Source organism: Syngnathus typhle, linkage group LG1 (genome assembly GCF_033458585.1).
Source record: "Syngnathus typhle isolate RoL2023-S1 ecotype Sweden linkage group LG1, RoL_Styp_1.0, whole genome shotgun sequence".
NCBI classification, from domain to species: Eukaryota; Metazoa; Chordata; class Actinopteri; order Syngnathiformes; family Syngnathidae; genus Syngnathus; species Syngnathus typhle.
In genome coordinates, this window is record NC_083738.1 from 10,207,179 (window position 1) to 10,226,184 (window position 19,006).

The 19,006-nt window shown below is 40.6% G+C and overlaps 1 protein-coding gene across 2 annotated transcripts; it reads right to left on the minus strand.

Annotated features, from left to right (window-relative positions):
* Window positions 1-1,684: 1,684 nt before the first annotated feature.
* Window positions 1,685-17,313, minus strand: LOC133152008 (C-terminal binding protein 1). Of its 2 annotated transcripts, none has more exons than XM_061275492.1 (11): window positions 17,042-17,313; window positions 13,588-13,742; window positions 12,393-12,574; window positions 11,273-11,376; window positions 11,097-11,199; window positions 9,839-9,963; window positions 7,912-8,001; window positions 7,709-7,839; window positions 6,899-7,026; window positions 6,714-6,828; window positions 1,685-6,238 (listed from the first exon to the last, which is right to left on the minus strand). In XM_061275492.1, the coding sequence occupies exons 2-11, from the start codon at window positions 13,641-13,643 to the stop codon at window positions 6,043-6,045; spliced, it is 1,230 nt and encodes a 409-aa protein (XP_061131476.1). In that variant the 5' UTR covers window positions 13,644-13,742; window positions 17,042-17,313; the 3' UTR covers window positions 1,685-6,042. The 2 variants fall into 2 exon arrangements, with proteins under 2 accessions (XP_061131476.1, XP_061131466.1); XM_061275482.1 differs by having other exon boundaries at window positions 12,393-12,537; window positions 17,042-17,309.
* Window positions 17,314-19,006: the final 1,693 nt, after the last annotated feature.

Here is a 19,006-nt window from a genome sequence, read left to right on the forward strand (position 1 = left end):
GCCCTTTCATATACCTCCCACCCTCCCAAAAAAAATTCTGCCTTAAGCAATGTCTTCTACTCCTTACCTACTTGGAAAGATTTGTTTCCTCTTTATGAGCTCTACAAGTAAGTGAATTGTGAAACAAATATGTAGGAGTAACTGACATGATAAGTGATGAAGACTCTCTGAAACATCCTCAGCACTTTTACCATTCAAATTGCATGCACATCTATCATAAGAGATCTGACAAAAAAGTCTAAAGGAACAGTGAAGGAAATTGATCAGGAAGTTGGCTTTTTAGTTTGGAGCAACTGCTCTGGATGAATTCCAGAGCTCCTACTTTGGCAAACTCCTAGTAGGAAATTTGCCCCAATTATTTTGAGCCAGTCTGTAAATTATGAAGCTTTTTTTACTTTGTCATCTCTTGTTGGCTTGGCCTCATCAAACGTTTGAGGATCATCTTGAGAATTTGTCATGAAATCATGGGGTGCGAGGACCTTTTCATTGCTGATGGGTTTATTGCACTACATTGGTTAAAGAAATTATTTATTGACTCACTAAAGCAATGAAAAACATGTCATCTAATGTGTGGTACACCAAATAGCTTCACGGGTCAGCATGCATGTTAAACCATTCAAAAAAAAAAATGTTGCTCTTATTTTCTTTCGACGCCATTAATCTTTGTTTGTGTGTTAATATTGAAAAATTGCGGCGATAAAATGAATGTGTTTCCACATTGCACTTTAGTGGTCAGTTTGACCTACAACTTAAGTTTTTCAAAGAATTGAACTAATGTCAATGTCAGATGACAGATGATTTTCAAGGCTGGCTACAGTGTAGCAACTAGTGCCCTCTAGTGGCTCGCACTGTAACTATAAACGTGAGCGAGGAAATTTAGTCTCATTTTCAAACAGTAGAAACTTCTTCCTCTGTATATTATGAAGGAAGACACATTATCTACCCCTCCCCACACACATAGCAACATACTCAACCATTATGTAAACTGCCTGAAAATGTTCCTGTAATCCAGGACGTGATCCAGTATCATGATTCTGCTACTGTGTAACCAATAGCGTGGGAAAAAGTAAACCTTTGTAAAGATGGTGGGACACTCAGCATGTGCGGCTTTTCTTACCATACACCTTTAACAATGTTGGGTTAAAAATTAGACCGACCCTCGAAGTCAGGCTCGTTTGACCCAAGGGGAAGTTGGGTCGTATATGGGGAGGAGAACAAGTGTTGCCAGGTCAGGGAAGGCACAGCGAATTTGTAGTCGGGTCAAAGCAATCATGGTTGGGTCAGGTGGGGTCCCGAGCAATTGTTCAGCGTCCAAGATCATTTTGGGAGAATGCCAGTGAGCAGGAACATATGAGGTGCCGTTAGACAGAAACACCTTCCTGTGACACTGAAACGCCTTCCTGTTACACTGAAATCTCGTTAGTATTTACGAGAGGGTCGTGTATGTGAGAACACAACATTTCACTAGTGTGTGTGAAAGCATTTCAGTTGTGTGTGTGTATGAGAACATTTCGCCATCATATACTCTCTTTAAAGGCAGTGTAGTGGGAAAAGTGCGTGGTTTTAGTGAAGAGCCTAAATGTAAAGAAACTATTTTGACAGGGCAAATGAAGTGTTTTGGGTGTTTATCATCTTTCAATTGCCACTACTGATCATTATCATTACCTCAGTAACCACACTAATAAAACATCATCATCCACAATTTTATTTCCTTTTAAAATAATTCATACAAATGCATACAGGCACAAACATTTTTCATTAGGGTTTAGGCCAAAAATAATATTTACTGTAGAATATAGAATATGTATATGTATGTATTGTATATTGCTACACCTACTACTACCATAAAGATGACAAACGTGTAGGCAACAGTGGACTGTTTGTCACTACCAGGGAAGGAATTTCAAAGTGCTGTTTTTGAATGATGAACAATTTCTGTAGAGGTTGCCATAGAAACAGCAAAGGTGATAGGCATCTTGTGAGGAATGTGTAGTCCACAGGAATTTCCTGCAAAATTCCCAAGGCCTTAGAACGTACACATTTCAGAGTTTGGCCCAGCGAGGACTTGGCACTCAACTCAGGTTTAGAATTGGGAACATCGATGTGAAATATCCATCCCTGGTCGCTACGCTTGCTACGTCAAAGTAAAACGGGTAGGCAACAGTCAAAATGCCTGATCTGGAATGGGATCCTGAAAGCACCGTCACTTGGACAAACTTCCAGATTTGAACATTTAAGTTGTATTTTTCTGTAAACCGCATGTAGATAAACATACACGAGTCTCACAGTGGACTCAGGAGCAAAGTTATTGCATCTACAAGTACTGTATACATTTCTGTCAGTTGGCACTTTAGCCTCTTTGGGTGAACAATTGTCTTCACTAACATTTCGTCGCGTCATCAAACTCTCAGCTCTTCCCATAAGCAGTGATTCACAATTAAGCTTGGCATGCATTTTTGGCCATGCATATTTTGGTGGGTATAGTCGCAAATTGCAGCAGCACACATTGATCCGGTTTGGTTATAAATCCAGACGAAAGTCTGTGTTTACACTAGGCTATGGATTTTAATGCTTGACCAAAACAAAGGTATGAGCCGAGCACCGTAGCTCGTTTCAGTTGATTGCGCCCTCCGTGACGATACCTTTAGGAACCCAGTGCTGCCACTCGCAGCGCTGCTTTTTAGACACAGATACAAACCAAGTCACATTGACACAGGCAGGCAGAAAAACACCACCACATTATGTACATATAAGGACACGGAGAGCCCCGCGGTGGCCAAATGGTACACTTAGTAAGGACTCATCATGAAATGTTAAAGGGAATGTTGTGCTATTCACTCTAGTGCTTTGTAAAAATGATTCAAAGTAAGGAACCAATGTAGGTAGCGGGGGATTTTGATTTTTTCTTTTTGAAGGAAGCAAAGCCTGTGCAAAACTTCACAGCTGTCGTATTTACAGTGGAAGCTCTGGATCACAAAAAAGATATCTTATGGTGAACCCCCTCTTATTGCCGGGAACGCATCTCAGACTCACCCAGTTTTAAATATAGACAAACTGCCCACCCCCCCAAAAAAATTAAAGACAGTTTTTCACCTGCAACACATTGAACATATCTGTTAAAACACATTTTTTACAAGAGTGAATGCTGTTATTCTGTTGTGTTTCTTACACGTTTCAGGATTTCAAATTTGAGTTTTAAACCACGGTTAGCATTTTAAATTTGGGTTTTAAAACCAACAAATGCTAGACTTGTGAATTAGGATTTCAAAATAGCGTTAGGCTTACAAATTATGGTTTCAATTCATGGTGAGGGTTTCAAAACAGTGTTAGGGTTCTAAAATAGGTTGTCAAACCTGGTGTACTATTTTAAAGCACAATTATGATTTCAAGCCCAATGTATAATTTAAAACAAGTTTCATTTCAGGGTTTAAATCCAAGGTTAGTTTTCCCAAAAAGTTGGTGTTCCAAATTATGGTTTCAAGACAGAGTTAGGGCTTCAAATTAGGATTTAAACCAGCTTTATTATTTTATGCTAAGGTTCCAGGCTATGTGTAAGGCTTTCAAATTCGGGTTTTAAGCCTTGATTGGACTTTCAAAGAAGTGTTATGGTTTCAAAGTATGATTTGTGACCAGGATTTGTGTTTTTTTGAAAAGTGCATCGGAGAATAGTTCTCCTATACTTTTCCACATGTGAGGGCATTACAGTTTTTAAGTATACTGCGATACAGAGGGGATTTCTACGGTAGACAGGTGAATGTGGTCCACACAAAAAATGTGCTTTGTAACCAGGCTGCGATAGATGGACGCAATATAGCGGGGTGGGGGGACTACTTTACAAGTTTAACGCTATACATTTAAGTCTGCTACAGTACAGAATCTCAGTGCATTATTTTGCATTTTCCCAACATTGTTTGAAAAAAAATCATTGTCAAGCACAATATTTCGCCACCTGCTTACAACAAACGTGCAATCTCAGAAATTGCAGTCTCTGTACAAACTACAGCAAACACCCTCAGCAATTCAAGTTGCAAAAAAAAGAGAGAAAGAACAAAAAGAAGCACTAAACGGCAGGAAATGAAGTCAACAGTAGACCAAGTGCGGAAACTAAAGATCCTGAGATGGTGTGCAAAAAAATAGCTGCCTCTTTTTCAGGGTGGCTTGTTTAGGAAAATTGTCTCACAGATGTATCTAGTTCGTTTCCAGCATCTTCCGGCCTCCACTCCAGTTTAAAACCGTGATTCCCTACCTCTGTGCCAAAAATGCCATGAAAGATCATCAGTTGAGGAAATTGCACACCTCCGCCGCCATTTCATTCTGGCCCAAATGATTTATTTTACAACATTGATCATGATGTATTAGTGACTTGGGTTCATCGTTTTTTGATTCGATGCCAAAATATCTTTGTTGAACCAAACATGTCCAAAGAATTTGTGGGTGAATGGAAACGATGTACAGTGGTACCTTCATTCTCAAGTTTATTCTATGGCTGAGCTTGTACAGTATCTCAGTTCACTTGAAAGGCAAATCAGTTTTTCCCCCATATAAATGAATTTCGATGCTATTTTTACAGCCCAGCCCCTCCAAAAAAAAAAAAAAACGACCTAAAACAGCACTAGATTGAATTTAAAGAAATAAACTGGTTTCATAAAGTATAATTACTGTACATAATATAGTATGTTTGTTAGATGTGTGCTTTTAATGTGCTTTTAAGGGGTCTGGCCCAGTGGGTGAAGTCTGTTGTGCAGTTTAATTAAAGTTTCAAATTACATAGGGGATCGTGCCTCTCCTTTCAGTAAATTAATTATTTTTTCTTTTTTTCCACTTAAATGGAGCAACAACATATGAGAAGCTCACGCAAAACCCAACTTTTGGTTCACAACATGAAAAAATATAATGATGAAGTGAAGGCTCATAATTCTCAAAACTCGTAAATTAAAACTAAGTCAATATACCACTGTGCCTTTATAGTAGTTAAAATCAACAAACAGATTCTAAATTAGGGATAGAGGCCGACCAGCTCGGGAATAGGGTTAGGCTATTATAAATGCATTGGGGGTAGACCAGATTAACTCTAAGCAATATTTTGAAAAGTTCATAATAAAATATAAATAAATATAAAAATATGTTAAGGGAAAAAAACATTTAAAATGTCATTAAGGAAATCCACAAATAGTCCACTCGCATATCTACTACGCATATTTCAAAACTTCTTTAAAAAGAAAGAAGAAAAATAAAGCCCAAAATCCAATTTTTAGTAATATAGCATATATTTTTAAAGTAGGCTTTCAAACTGGTCGGTTTGACTGTCAAAAAGGCAAAAAGGGATTAAAAAATTGTAAATTTGAAGGAATTGAATGACCAAAGATAATATTTAAGAGAATTTTTATATTTTCAAACTGTTCAAGTGAACCCACTCTTATGTTTAAGTCTGTAAAAAGTAAAAGCGCATCACTGACTGTGGCTCTCTTTGCTGACATGCGAGAGCATTATCGTACCTCAGCTGTAGCATTGAATGTTTTTCACTTGACTTGAGGGGCAAAAACTCAAAGTTTGGTTCGCAACACGAGGCAAAAAAAGAAAAAAATCTAACTTTATTGGGGCTCTCTTAAGTCAAGGTACCACTGTAGTATCTAATTTTTGTAACATCTTTCTTTGGTGTGCCGTAAGACTTTTCTCATGTAAATTAATTCACCTTTGATTTTTAAAAGGTTGGTAAAACACTGTTCTGCTTGAACAACTTACATTCATTTCAAAGCCAACAGCTTCTTTTTTTTTTTTTTTTTTACTTTCAGGGCCAAGGAATGATGGGGGCTTGTGTAGAATAGCAACCAAAGGGAAATTTTGGACACGCGACTGTCAAAAAGATTAGTTTTCCCTCAGTCTTTGCACAAATGGAGTTTCCAACCTCTTTGTTTCCGTCTGCTGACCATCACTGCTGTCTTCTTGCCTTTCTTTGGAGTTTGGACGAGCAATCGGTGCCTGTACATCATTTTGGGATCAGTAGTTGTTTACTGGACTTTGTCTTCCCGCTGCGCTTTTAGACTACAGCTGCTCGTTTGGATGCTGCTCTCTGTCACCCTCCGGTGGCTTGACTGTGTTCTGTCCGGGTGACGGCGTGTGTGGCGGGTGTGCGACTGCAGGTGGGAGAGGGTGTGTGACGGGCACTGTGTTGGGCACGATGCCCTCCACGGGGGGCGGGAGGCCACCACTGGTCATGCTAACGATGCCTGGCGGGTACCTAGTACGGGGAGAGAGGAGTTTGCATTAGGCTTGTGCTCCACTTGAATTTATGAACCCTATTTTGGTTATTTTCAAACAAGGAATAAGATCAGTGTTTCAAAATTGGGCAAGAGTTTAAAATGTGCAAGTGTTTACAATTAGGATTTCAAAACTAGGGTTAAGGTCTCAAGTTGGAGGAGGGTTCTCAAAATACGATTAAGGCCAGGATTAGGGTTTCAAGTTGGGGTTTAAAGCCTGTGTTAACGTCTCACTTTTAAAACCGCGTTTGAAAGCAGAACTCCAGTTTCAAGGGAGGTTTTCAAGGCAGGGTTAGAATTCTCAAATTTCACACCTTTATTAGGGTTTCAAATTGGGACTAGTGTTTCAAATTAGGGGTTTCAAGAGCATTTCAAATTAGGTTAGGTGTAAGTGGCACGACGAAAGCTATATTGTTGCTATGACGACCATGTCTCTAGTCTACTATATGTCATTACCTGTAGGCTCCATTGAGTTCTGGGTGGACGTTGGCTGGTTCCACTGCCGTCCAGTGGTTGTTCTGAGTCAGGAATTCCTTGTTGACGCAGTTCTTAAGACTGTCCGGAATACGACCTGAACACAGACACAATATTTTTTGGATGGAACCTATGGAAGTAAAGCTGGCGATCAATGTGGGCCCGACCTGTGATGGCTCTCCGGATCTCCCTGGCAGCCTCCTCACGCATCTCTAGCGAGGCCTGTTCGCTGTACCAGGCGGCATGAGGGGTGCAGATCAGGTTAGGGGCGTCCTTCAGGGGACCCTGACTGAAACTACAAAGGGGAAGCACACACACAAATAGTGTGAAAGGGGCGAAATGACAGGATGAGAAATGTTATGCTCGAGGGCCTGTTTTATCTTTAATGCCAATGATGAAGTCCAGGTCAGTCGTTCTTTCTTTCACAAGTATGTCAATGAGCCATTGTGAATATCTTTGAGTATGGGAACCCATGAGTATGCAGAGGTCCACTGTAATTTATAATTAGTTTGTATCTTACAATAAATAAATCAAAAATCAACTAAAATTAATTTTAAAAAATATTAAAAATCCTTCATTTTCTTATGTTCAATATTTCACTATTTACAACTACCAATTACTGAATAAAATGAATAAAATCATTACACTAAGGTTTTAAGTTACTAATTTTCTTTTATTGTTTACAATAAACAAATTAATGAAACATAAAAGGAATAACATTCACATACACCAATTATAGGGGGGGGACAGGTAAATTAATGCAACAAATATAGCAGGATTTTTTATAATGTAAATTCTCGCAAATATGTAAAGACTTTTCCATTTACATGCACCAATTTTAGGGGGGGGCAAGTAAATTAATGCAACAAATATTGCACGATTTTTTATACTGTAAATTCGCGCAAAAATGTAAATACCTTCCCAACAGTTACCACATTGAACACTTAACTTTGACAACCAACCAGAGTTGATATTACCTGAAGGGTTCCGTCTCGTGAACATCCAGGGCAGCGCCACGTATTCTTCCGTCCTTCAGGGCCTGGGCCAGGGCCTTCTCCTCCACCAGACCCCCCCTTGCCGTATTGACCAGGAATGCTCCCTGACGCATCTGGAACACATGCCTCCATTCACATTGTTTGTTGAAATCAAAGTGAAATCAGAGGAAGGTCTGGTTCAGCACCTGCTTAATGGTGAAGTCGTTGATGAGGTGGTGGTTGTGTTCGTTCAGGCTGCAGTGCAGCGACACGCAGTCGGAGTGGAAGAGCAGATCCTGTTTGGGATAACCGAGAGACAAACATTAATTTAACAACACACACAACAAAACAACACAATAAAAAAACGCAAAGGGATTAGGGATACGGACCTCAACATTATACATTCATAAATTCATAAACTTAAATGCGATAGTATTCACTCTAATTAAGATACAAAATACAGCACCATGTGACACAATACTGTTCATAGTAACTATATACAATACATGGAGACACAATTTGATGAAACGCAACACAATGCTATTCACTCCACTTGCACTACGAGACTATATGGCACAATGGTATTCACTTCGATTCTGATACATTGAAAATTGTGTTCACGTAGGTTTATATTCAAATGTATGCGCCTGCCTACTTTTGTTTAGGTCATGACTGCACACTTTCTGTAAATCCTATAAATTTCACATTACTTCTCAAATGTCACTTTTTTTGTCTGCTTGATGATATATTTATCTGAAATTGCTGATCTGAACAACCAACGATTTATAAAGGAAAATCTTGAAAATTATCAGGGGTGCCCAAACTTTTGCATACGACTGTAAATACCTCCTCCAGCCAACTCTGTGGTGTGCTAGCCATTATGTTACTCTTTTTATTAGAAGATATTTACAAGTGCGCCAATACTACAAAGGCTCCCGGCAAGTTATAAAGCTAATTAGATATAATAATAATAAATTATATTTATAACGCACTTTATATTCGGGGGAATCTCAAAGTGCTACATGGCAGATAAAAAACAAGAAAACAAAACAAGGACAAGTATAAAACAACTGGACGACAACCAAGATATGAGAGAAATTACGGAAATGCTAAGGTAAAGAGGTGAGTTTTAAGTCCAGTTTTGAAAGAGTCAGTGGATTGGGGTGCTCTTAGGTGGTCGGGGAGGGAGTTCCACAGTGTAGGGGCTGTATGGCAGAAGGCCCGGTCGCCCATGGTGCGCAGCTTGGTTTTAGGAACGTGGAGAAGGTGTGAATTGAATGAGCGGAGGCTTCGGGTGGCAGGTTTTGAGTTCTTTGAGGTATGGGGGAGCATGTCCGAGGATACAATGGTGAGTGAGGAGGGCGATCTTATAATCAATTCGGAATCTGATGGGGAGCCAGTGCAGAGAACGGAGGATGGGTGTGATGTGATGTCTTTTCCGCACCCTCATCAGGATCCTAGCAGCGCTGTTATGAATGTACTGAAGCCTCTGGAGGCTCTTGCTAGGGATCCCGATGAGGAGTGCGTTACAATAGTCTAGCCTTGAGGAGACAAAGGCGTGGACAAGTTTCTCAGCATCCGTCAGGGCAAGTGTGGGGCGGAGTTTGGAAATATTTCTGAGGTAGAAGAAGGAGGTGTTTTATGTGTGACTCAAGGTTGAGTTGAGGGTCCAGTTTCACACCCAGGTTGGTGACAGTGGCTGAGAGGGGAATAGTGAGACCAGCGAATAAGATGCTTGTTATTGGGCAGGTATGGATCTGATGGGGAGTGCCAATTAACATGGCTTGGGTTTTGTCACTGATATGTGATATGTGTGTGTGTGTTTGTGTGCGTGCATGTGTGTGTGTGTGTGTGTGTGTGTGCATGTAATAATAATAATAATAATAATAATTGGTTGGTGACCGCCTTCCAAACCCAGCACACTATTCATTGCAGTAATTATGAATACACACCATAGTGTTCAGTATATTTATATCATACCCATTGCCACAAAACAATTTGCTTCAGTTACGATACAATATGAAAGGATATGTATGGCATAATAAAATTGACTATTACCCTACAATGGGACACATATTCAATAGTGAGGGTGGAAACACTTCATGTGAGCAAATCTGTCCAAATCAAACGTACCTGTAGCGTGGTGACTCTTTGAAGGCCCAGGGATCTTTCCACGCCGTCCGCCAAATAGGGGTCATAAAAAATGACATTGAAGCCAAACGTCTTAGCTCGCAAGGCTACAGCCTGGCCCACTCGACCTACACACACATACATGCGCACACATTAACACACCATTGATATATCAAGGCAGTAGTTAGTAGAGTAGGTGGTTTCACTTGAGTCTGAATTAAATAGTAATTTTTATCTTGGTTGCGACCTTTATATTGTTAGCTTGAATCAATCTTTTTACCATTTGAGATACCCTATTTTTTGGCATTCATTGAATGCACTTGGCTTGTACACATTCAATGTGGAAGTAAAACTATGGGTCTGCTTCTCCACTGATGCCCCTAGCAACGGCCCATGATGGACTTCACCATTGCGCCTAATTTCATTCAGATTTAATTTTGTTTTAAGTTTACGGCCATTGTGTGGCATCTATACACATGCCTTTTGAGAGCATGGGTCGATTTTCAAATGTTTGCTATTTGCAACTGTCCCCTGTGAATAGCAGGGGGTCAAAGTACAGCTAAAGCTTCATTTTACGCTGACTGGGGTCCAGAATCTGGGACTCGCGTTAACCACGAAAGCGCATTATATAGAAACTCTTGTTTGTTTTTTTAGAAAGGCATGTTTTTAGGCAGCCAAAGGGGTCCTTTATCACGTTAATTTACGTCAGCTAAGGGGTTCGTTCGCCGTTCATGAATATAAGGCTCCCCCCTACAAGGACATCTGTTAACATTTATATTAAAAGAGAAGCAATGCGCAGATGACAATATCGGGCATATTAAGTAAGTCATGTTGATGCAATGTGAATTGGATGGCAGAGAGAATAAAGCAGCCACTTATTCTACTAATGTGTCCAGTCACGCTCTTTGACTTGTGTGGATGAGGTGCTTCCGTGAACCTCCCCCTTTCCGAATCAAAAACAATCCTAGCTATCCGTTACACTGTAATAAAGCATTCATAAAGATCAAACAGGCCAATTACTTCTCAAATGTCTTTAAATTAGTCACAGAAATTAAATCACAAGCGTTAAGGTTTACGCCCTAGTCATTCAGGTTTGTACGGTCTTTATTTTGGCCATTTAAAATACTACTTGAAAATGTATATACGACAAAAAAAAGAAATTGGGGTCCATGGCCAAACCCCGTGAGACAAAAAGTTGCAAATCGAAGCACGTAAGATTGAGCTTCAGCTGTACATTGTCTGGCTTTTCGCCTTGACTGACCTAGTCCGATGAGTCCCAACGTCTCCCCTCTGATCCTCGCTGCTCCTGAAGCAACCTCTCGGATCTGCTCCACGCTTTGGACCCGTGTGCCCTCCCGCAGAGCCTGGCGTAGCGTGTAGCGGTATGTCACGAACAATTTGATGTTATGGGTATTCTTGAGGTCAAAAGCCACAAACCTGATGGAGCCATGTGGTACGCCGATACAAGGTGAGGATGTGACACAGCGTGGAGTCGGCCGTCTCCTCCACCGAGGCGGCTGGCATGTTACACACAACAATTCCTGTTGGAATAAAGGATGAGAACGTTTTGGCAACAGCTTCATGGCATCCTGAGCCAGCTTTGTGTTATTTCAGAGGTCCAAAAAGCAAAATCGGTATGAATAACGTTTTAAAGCAATATCATACAGAAATTAATTTAACTTCTACCCCAACCTTTATTGGGTTGAGTTTCCTAATGATGTCGCACATATTCCTTTGATTAATCAGCAAATGCCCGAGCCAGGATTTCAATGTTTCGCTTTTCAATAAATGCTTATCGTTGGTTCTTTACAGAAATATGCTCAATGTGCCCCCCCCCCCCCCCCCCGAGTCCAAGCAAGGTATTATGAATAATACTACCTCCACCAGTTTTATCTATCTCAGGGGGCCGCCATTCTACCTCGTACAGTCGCTGTCGACTGAAAATGAGATCATGGTGCTTAAGGTCGCCTCGTGCAAACGCGACCAAATCCAGAAAAAAAGGTGAGCCGTGATTGATATTCTATAAACATAACGTTAATATTAATCAGCATAGCATATTGATAAGAGTAGGGGTGCATATTGGAGAATTTTTGTAACTCGACTCCCACAATGTTTGTTGGGGTGAGCTCCAACAGTACTACCTACGTCTTTCTACGTTTGTCGGACGTGTCCAAAACGGGATTTTGGTTGATTCGCTGCACGATGGATTGTTATGAACAGAATGCGGTACAGACATGGATCTCCTCCCTCATTTTATCTTGGGTGAGTTTTACAAACTCTTCCAAACATCTGCAGTATGTGTTTGAGCCAGGATTTGGGCTGTTTCTGCAGTCCACAGATTTTTTGGGGAAACTCAGTTTTGAGCTGTCGATTTGAGGGTGAGCTTTCCAATGATTACAATCCACAATCACAATAAATGACCACGAAAGCGTGTCAAAACCTCAGACCCCTGTCCCAGCATCATTCCCATACTGCTTGAGACGACAAAAACTTGCCGCCCGTTTTTGTGTTGGTGCTGGAAAACAGGCATAATGAAAGGGGCCAAGGGCTCACTCACCAAGCTCGCCCGCAGACTTGATGTCAATGTTGTCATAGCCGCTACCGATGCGCACGATGATGCGGAGCGCTTTGAACTTCTCCAGGTCTTCTCTCATCAGAGTGATGGTGTGATACATCAACGCTCCCACGGCTTCATTCAGCACCTGTGCGCACAGAATGCGTGAATTACTCCAGGTCCGTCTGTATGGAGCACATGAATGCATTTCTATGAAGGGATAATAGCTTTGTTTGGATCTGTTGTCTGCGTCCTCTTAATATCCTGTGTTTGAATATACCTGCCTGCAATGGTTGGCTGCACTTCCTGAATATCGCCATGGAAACAGATTAAACGCAATCAGATAGTATTCCCCTTCCTTATCAGTGACAGGGTCTCAGTCAGTAGTGCCCCACCAAAACTTAGGGATTAAATCAGCGCCCGGCACCAATTTCACCAATCAACATATACGTACCGTAAATTCCGGACTATAAGACGCGACTTTTTTCCAAAATTTTGAACCCTGCGGCTTATAGTCAGGTGCGGCTTATATAAGGATTTTCTTCGTGATTTTTGTGATGACTTGATCACTTTTATACACTGCGGTATCTTGAAGAAAAAAACAACAACAAAAATACTATTTTGAAACACTACTATGGCTGCTGCTTATTCTGGCTGTGTTGCTTATGACTATTATGAGCTTTAGTAGGAATGCACGCTAGGTGACCTGCGTCAAAGGGCTCTAAACCCTTCGTCACAGGCAGTGTTTAGAAAGACATGTTAAAGTATGTTATTAAAACTTTAAAAAGGCTTTCTGTGAACGGTCTTTCCTTGTAAAAAGACGCGTGTGCACGTGCGGCTTATAGTCCGGTGCGGCTTATATAAGAAAAAAAACTAAAATATCCCCCAATTTTAGCTGGTGCGGCTTATAGTCCGGTGCGGTTTATAGTCCGGAATTTACGGTAATTGGGTGAACGATCCTATCAAGACGCAAGAACACGTTTTTACAGATTTTAATTGGTCTAAATGTGAACTGTTAAAGAATCTGTCTTCAGTAAAGAGCACTTGATTCTCTCAGTCAATGTCAAACTGGATGGCATGATAAACGATGATGTCTCAAGAGCAAGCATACAAATGTGCACATGCACATAATACAATTTGTCTTGTCTTTAATGTAAAGCACCCAGTGTGCCATAGTTTTTCTTGTGTAACGACCCACCTTCTCATGGATCTCCTGCGTCGACTGGGCATCGCAGAAGGCCACAGTGGCGACATCTTTCAGGACAGGCATCTCTATTGTGCAGTCTCGCCCATCCAGCAGAGCCACTAGGGGGCGCGGGTGCATAGGCCCATTCATGATTGGGGGCCTAATGCCTTGAACACAACGGAAATAGTAAAAGTGAGCCGATGTCAAGTGATGTAAGTATAAAACGTGATACTACTTTGACAAGACACAAAAACATTTCCTGTAGGAAAAAGCAAGAGAAGGGCAACTTCAATTTGACCCCTTTTTACACTGCTTTATTCAAACTAACAAGCTTTATTGTGGTAAAAGAACTCACGATTTATTTTATTGTAGCATCCCCTTCATATTTTAAGACTGTTAAAATGTTTATCGTCATTTTTCTCCTGAATAATCAAAATTTTACGTGGTGCTTCTAGAGGCGAGTGAGAATAATGCAGGCATCTCTCCTGAGTTACTGCTGTCACTACTCTCACTTTTCTTGCATCATATATAATTATTTTTTAGGGACAATTCAGTAAATTTTTATAATTTCCTCAAGCACACAAATAATCTTACACTAATGTGCCCCAGCAGTGGCACACTGGTTGAATTTGTCTATGTATTTTTGCTAGTTGAGGGCTGGCCTGGCCTAGTCCCGATACCCCACAAAGCGCGAGTCCTTAAAAAGAATCAGAAGGATTCATGTTGCATTAATAATATGGTACTTGGATCAGTTACTAACAGTAACCCTCCCAACCCTGTTTCCACTGGATTCGTTCCCAGAGAGTCTAAAATCTCTCATGTCCTTCAGATGGAGGATGCACAAGTGGAAATTCCTCTGTTTAGACGGCTCAGTTTTCCTGTTTAAATTAGCTCACATCATGGGAAATTGTTAAAGCAGTGATTTCACAATTGCTATTTTTCAAATATTCAGAAGAATCAGATTCCAAATGGAGATTTTCTTGTGATGACATTCTTCAGGTCTGATGTCTTTCGGCGAGAAACGAATGAGACGTCAGTTGTGGAATCACTGCCTTGGTTAGTTTTACTGTCAAAAACATTGACTAAGCAAAGTCAAATTAAAGTAGGTTAGGGTTATATTGGCACAGATAAAGTTTCAAGTTTGGGTATAAAGCTCGGCTAAGAATTGCACATTAGGATTTAAAGTCAAAGTTTTAAGTCGGAGTTACAATTTCAAGGGCTTTTCAAAGTTTGGGCTAATTACAGGGTAAGTGTTTCAAAGTGGGGTTTTATAGTAGGGTATGAAAGTAGTTCCAAGCCTGACAGGATTAGGGTTTTATGCCAAAAAAAAAAAATTAAATTAGGTTTTCAAGACAGGATTAGAGTTCAAAGGGTATGGAAGTAAGGTTGCAAAATGAGGTCAGAGTTTTGAATCAGGGTTTCACAACAAGTTGGGGTAGAATTCTGGGGTAGAATTTCAAAGCCTAATTTGAAGCCAGCTTTGAAATTCTGTGAATTGACCGGTTTGATGAAAAAGGAGCTGCGTATGAGTGAAAGTCATATATGCTCAGGGGTATCACTATGTCCCATTATGACATGACTTTCCTACACGGCGCTTTCAAGTAATGACCAACAAAACGCTTCTTGTTGTCTTCTGACAGCTGAGCACCAGCTCAGCACAACCTCAGCCTGCTGTTGCCTACTTATCGGTGACATTGGATTCTAATGTGAAACCTGATCTGATGATCAACTGTGCTGTGTTCACGCGTTGTAAAACACGTTTAATGGAGAATCAAAAGAACGTCGCTGACAGAATGACTGGGCCACCAGCAGAAACGTAGGTATCAAAACTCAAGGCCTGCAAACTAGGTCTGAACCTATTGAAGAAAAAAAAATACCACAAGTTTTCTTTGGTTAATGTTAAAAACTAATTATTTGTCTGTCATCACTTGAGATACTTTATGGCGGCAGGTGACTCAACTCACTTCACAACACGCTGAAGTTTGGCAAATATAATCAGGGTGACCATCTAGTGGTCTTCAAAATAGGTACGGTTTCCGGTCAAGGTTACGGATTTCAAATTTGGATTTCATACCTGGTGTATGGTATCATAGTCAGGTTATGAATGAAGCTAAATTAAAGCTTTCTATTTTGTGCCAGAGCTAGGGTTTTAAATGAAAGTTTCAAGAGAGGTTAGGGTTTTGAATAGTGAATTTAAAGTCTGGGCGTTTAAGATTTCAAACAAAGTTTAGGGTTCTAAATTAAACATGGGTTAATGTTCCTAAATAGGGTTTAAGATTTGTTTGGGTTTCAAATTGGGGTTTCAAGGCTGGGTTAGGGTTTCAAATTAAGATTTAAAGTCTGAATTAGAGTTTCAAAGTGGGGGGTTTAATCTTTTAATGTTTCTACTTAACTAGGTTAAGGGTTGCAAGTTAGAGTTTGAAGGTAGGGTTAGAGTGGGTTCAATAAGTGATTGATCCAGAGTTAGTATTTTGATTTATTGTTTCAAACCTGGCTCAGTGTTTGGAAATAGGTTAACAAGAGCCAGGTTTCTAAAATCAGGGTCTCAAGTCTGCATTACGATTTAATGTAACGATGACGATTTCGAAGTAGGGTTTGTAGTCAAAATAGAAGTGAGTATTAATTAGGGTCTCAAACCAAGGTTAGTGTTTCAAATCAGGGTTTTGACAATTGCTTAATTTGGGTTACTATATTGAAGAAGTCTTAGACTGCATTGAGGGTTCTAAATCAGGGTTTCAAGTTAGGGTTTCAAACCAGGGTTGGTGTTTGTAAGCAAGTAGGTTAACATGGTCTAGCGTTCCAGATTTGGCTTTCAAGAGACAAGGTTAGTGTTTCAAATCATTGTTTTGTTGTCTGGGCAGGATTTTAAATCAGGGTTAGGGTATTGAGTTCGGGTTTCAAGTGAGCTGTATGGGGTTCAAGTCACGCAGCTAATGCTAAGAGGATTGTGCTCCGGATCATCTATTTCTCACAAAATCAAATCTGAGCAGCCTGATGCCTTAGTTATCGATTGCTTCTTCCTGATCTGAAAGTGATGGATGCCATATCCCATGACCTTGGACTCACTGCCTCCCCAGGGGAGACGATGGGGGGAGCAGCATACGCGGTGGTCCCTACAAGAACACGCTGGGCCTTTACATTCAGCTACCGGCACTACCTTCATCACCCTTTTTGTTTTCTAGAACAGTCTTTCGAAGCCACCTGTGTGTGTGTGTGTGTGTGTGTGTGTGTGTGTGTGTGTGTGTGTGCATGCGTGCTTATTATCGCTAGCCCTCGTTTTCTGTCCTTGCCAACACCACACACACACACAGCCACACAGCCACACACACGCGCACACATTCTTGCAAGGCCAACACAAGATAATGTAGTAGTGTGGGAGAATGAAGGGGAGGAAAAACAGAGGGGGGAAGGGAAGCGTATACACTCACACACACAAACATTACCACACACAAGTACACACATTTACCTAGAGGCATGCCTTTGTTGAGGAGATGTGAGCTTCCCATGGTTTTCTCATGTAGACTCCACTCGGCATATGGCGGCGGCTTCCTCGCCTCCCTCTCTCACGAACGCATACACATGTGCTACCCCCCCTCTCTCTCTTGCTGTCTCTCTCAACCCTTCCGTTCTACCAACTCCCCCCTCCCTCACGTTTTTCTCTCTCCACTACAGCAAATCCCTCCCTTTCTGTTTGTGGCAGTAAGGGAGTGCAGGAAGAATGTGAAAGTGTGTGTGTGTGTGTGTCAGAACCAGTAGAAAAGGGGCAGAGCTCATCTTTTGTCTCCTGAAGCTGGGGAAAAAAAGTTACGCAATGCCAAGGCAGTTGCAAAAGAAGACCAACTTGTTTCTGATTCGAACGTCATTTATCTCTTCTGGCATGTTGCTTTCTGAGCGACAACACTTTGTGGAAAGAAAAGAGAATGAAAGAAAAAAAAAAGCTGCCTCATGTAAATCCATTAATATCCGATTATAAAACTGCACCTTAATCTAGTTTTCTCAAACTAGGATTTACGAGCCTTAATTTGGAGGTCTGTAAAATAATATAAATTTTATTGTTTTATCTTTAAAAAGAAAAGTGTATGCCAATTACTTACTACGCAATAATACATTTTGAAAGATAGTCACATTGGAAGCATTAATACCCGAATGTATATTATTAACGCAACGCTTAAGATAAAATATTCCTTTATTTGTGCCACACGTTTTCAGACTGTCATGTTTTTGGACTAAGATACTTGTCTCATCATTCAAACTGTTAGGGTTTACAGAATATCTTTATCGTATGATTATGTTGGCCTAACACAAACAAAAATGCCATTGTTTCTTTATATGGACTACTTCTACTACTTATTTACTGATTGAGGTAAATTAGTGTCTTTTACACCAGTGTGTACCACTTGAGGCCAACTCAGAATGATTCCTAATAAATACTCGGGACAAGTGTTTGTCTTTCCTTGTTCTTCTCCAGCTTTCCCCAATCACTTTATTTCTATCGTCATACAACAATGGTACAGTATTGTGGGCCATTAATATTTGGTATGGATGTGTCATGTATCTTTCCTAAAGAAAGAATAAACGTTTGTACACAACTTAACGATCACTGCGCGGTAACGTGGACACATGGAAAACGTTGCAGAAAAAAACTAACAAAACATTTTGGCAGTCAATGTGCTTACAGACACTAAAATAAGAATGACTCAACTTACTGGTCGTCAACGCACATTGCAAACTCACAACACCGTGCACAATATAGCCCCAGACTCTACTGTGCTGCACTTGAGCCACATTTAGCATCGTGCAAATCACATGAACGCGCTTTTCACACAAATACAGAACATACAAGCATGAAAAATAGTAACCATTGTTACACTATGACTTTTTTACATTTTCTACGATGATAAAATACAAATTTAATCAAAACAAAAAAAAAATACTACTTCAAGATTCAATCCTCAAGCGGAAGGGCGCAAGTAACTTGGGAAGTGGGCAGGGGCTCCTGTGGCCCGCCTTTGGTGACGAGCCTGAGTGCATTTCATACTTCAAGTGTGAAATTCACTTGCTATGGTTTTGAAAGTTCTATACTGATCGTCATATAAATAAATACTACATGGCTTTATGTGAGCTGTGAGCCAATGTGAAGTGACATCGCCACAGGGCGGCCGTTTTGAGAAAGAGGTGGTTGATCACGTATGTATAGTCCTGTCAATGGAGCGCAGATTTAAAAATAACTGTAGATTGTTCAACCGGTCGATCGCCAAGCCACTAGTATCGATCACAATCGACGTAGTGGCCACCCCTGGTCCAACACAACCAACTTTTAAACGGCTTATGTTGTTGGGTAAAAGTCAGGGATGTAGTTATTGACACAAACAACTATGCCGCGTTCCAAAAAAACTAAAACAAACCTGAGATTTAAACATTCGGTCTGAAT

What these genes read in the sequence shown, in the direction of transcription:
- LOC133152008 (XM_061275482.1), bottom strand. Translation starts at nt 17,081, where the DNA reads ATGGGAAGCTCACATCTCCTCAACAAAGGCATGCCTCTAG. An exon ending in CACGAGACGGAACCCTTCAG is followed by an intron (nt 7,027 to 7,708) that starts GTAATATCAACT and finishes TCCCCTTTGTAG; the next exon opens with TTTCAGTCAGGGTCCCCTGA. An exon ending in GAACTCAATGGAGCCTACAG is followed by an intron (nt 6,239 to 6,713) that starts GTAATGACATAT and finishes TCCCCGTACTAG; the next exon opens with GTACCCGCCAGGCATCGTTA.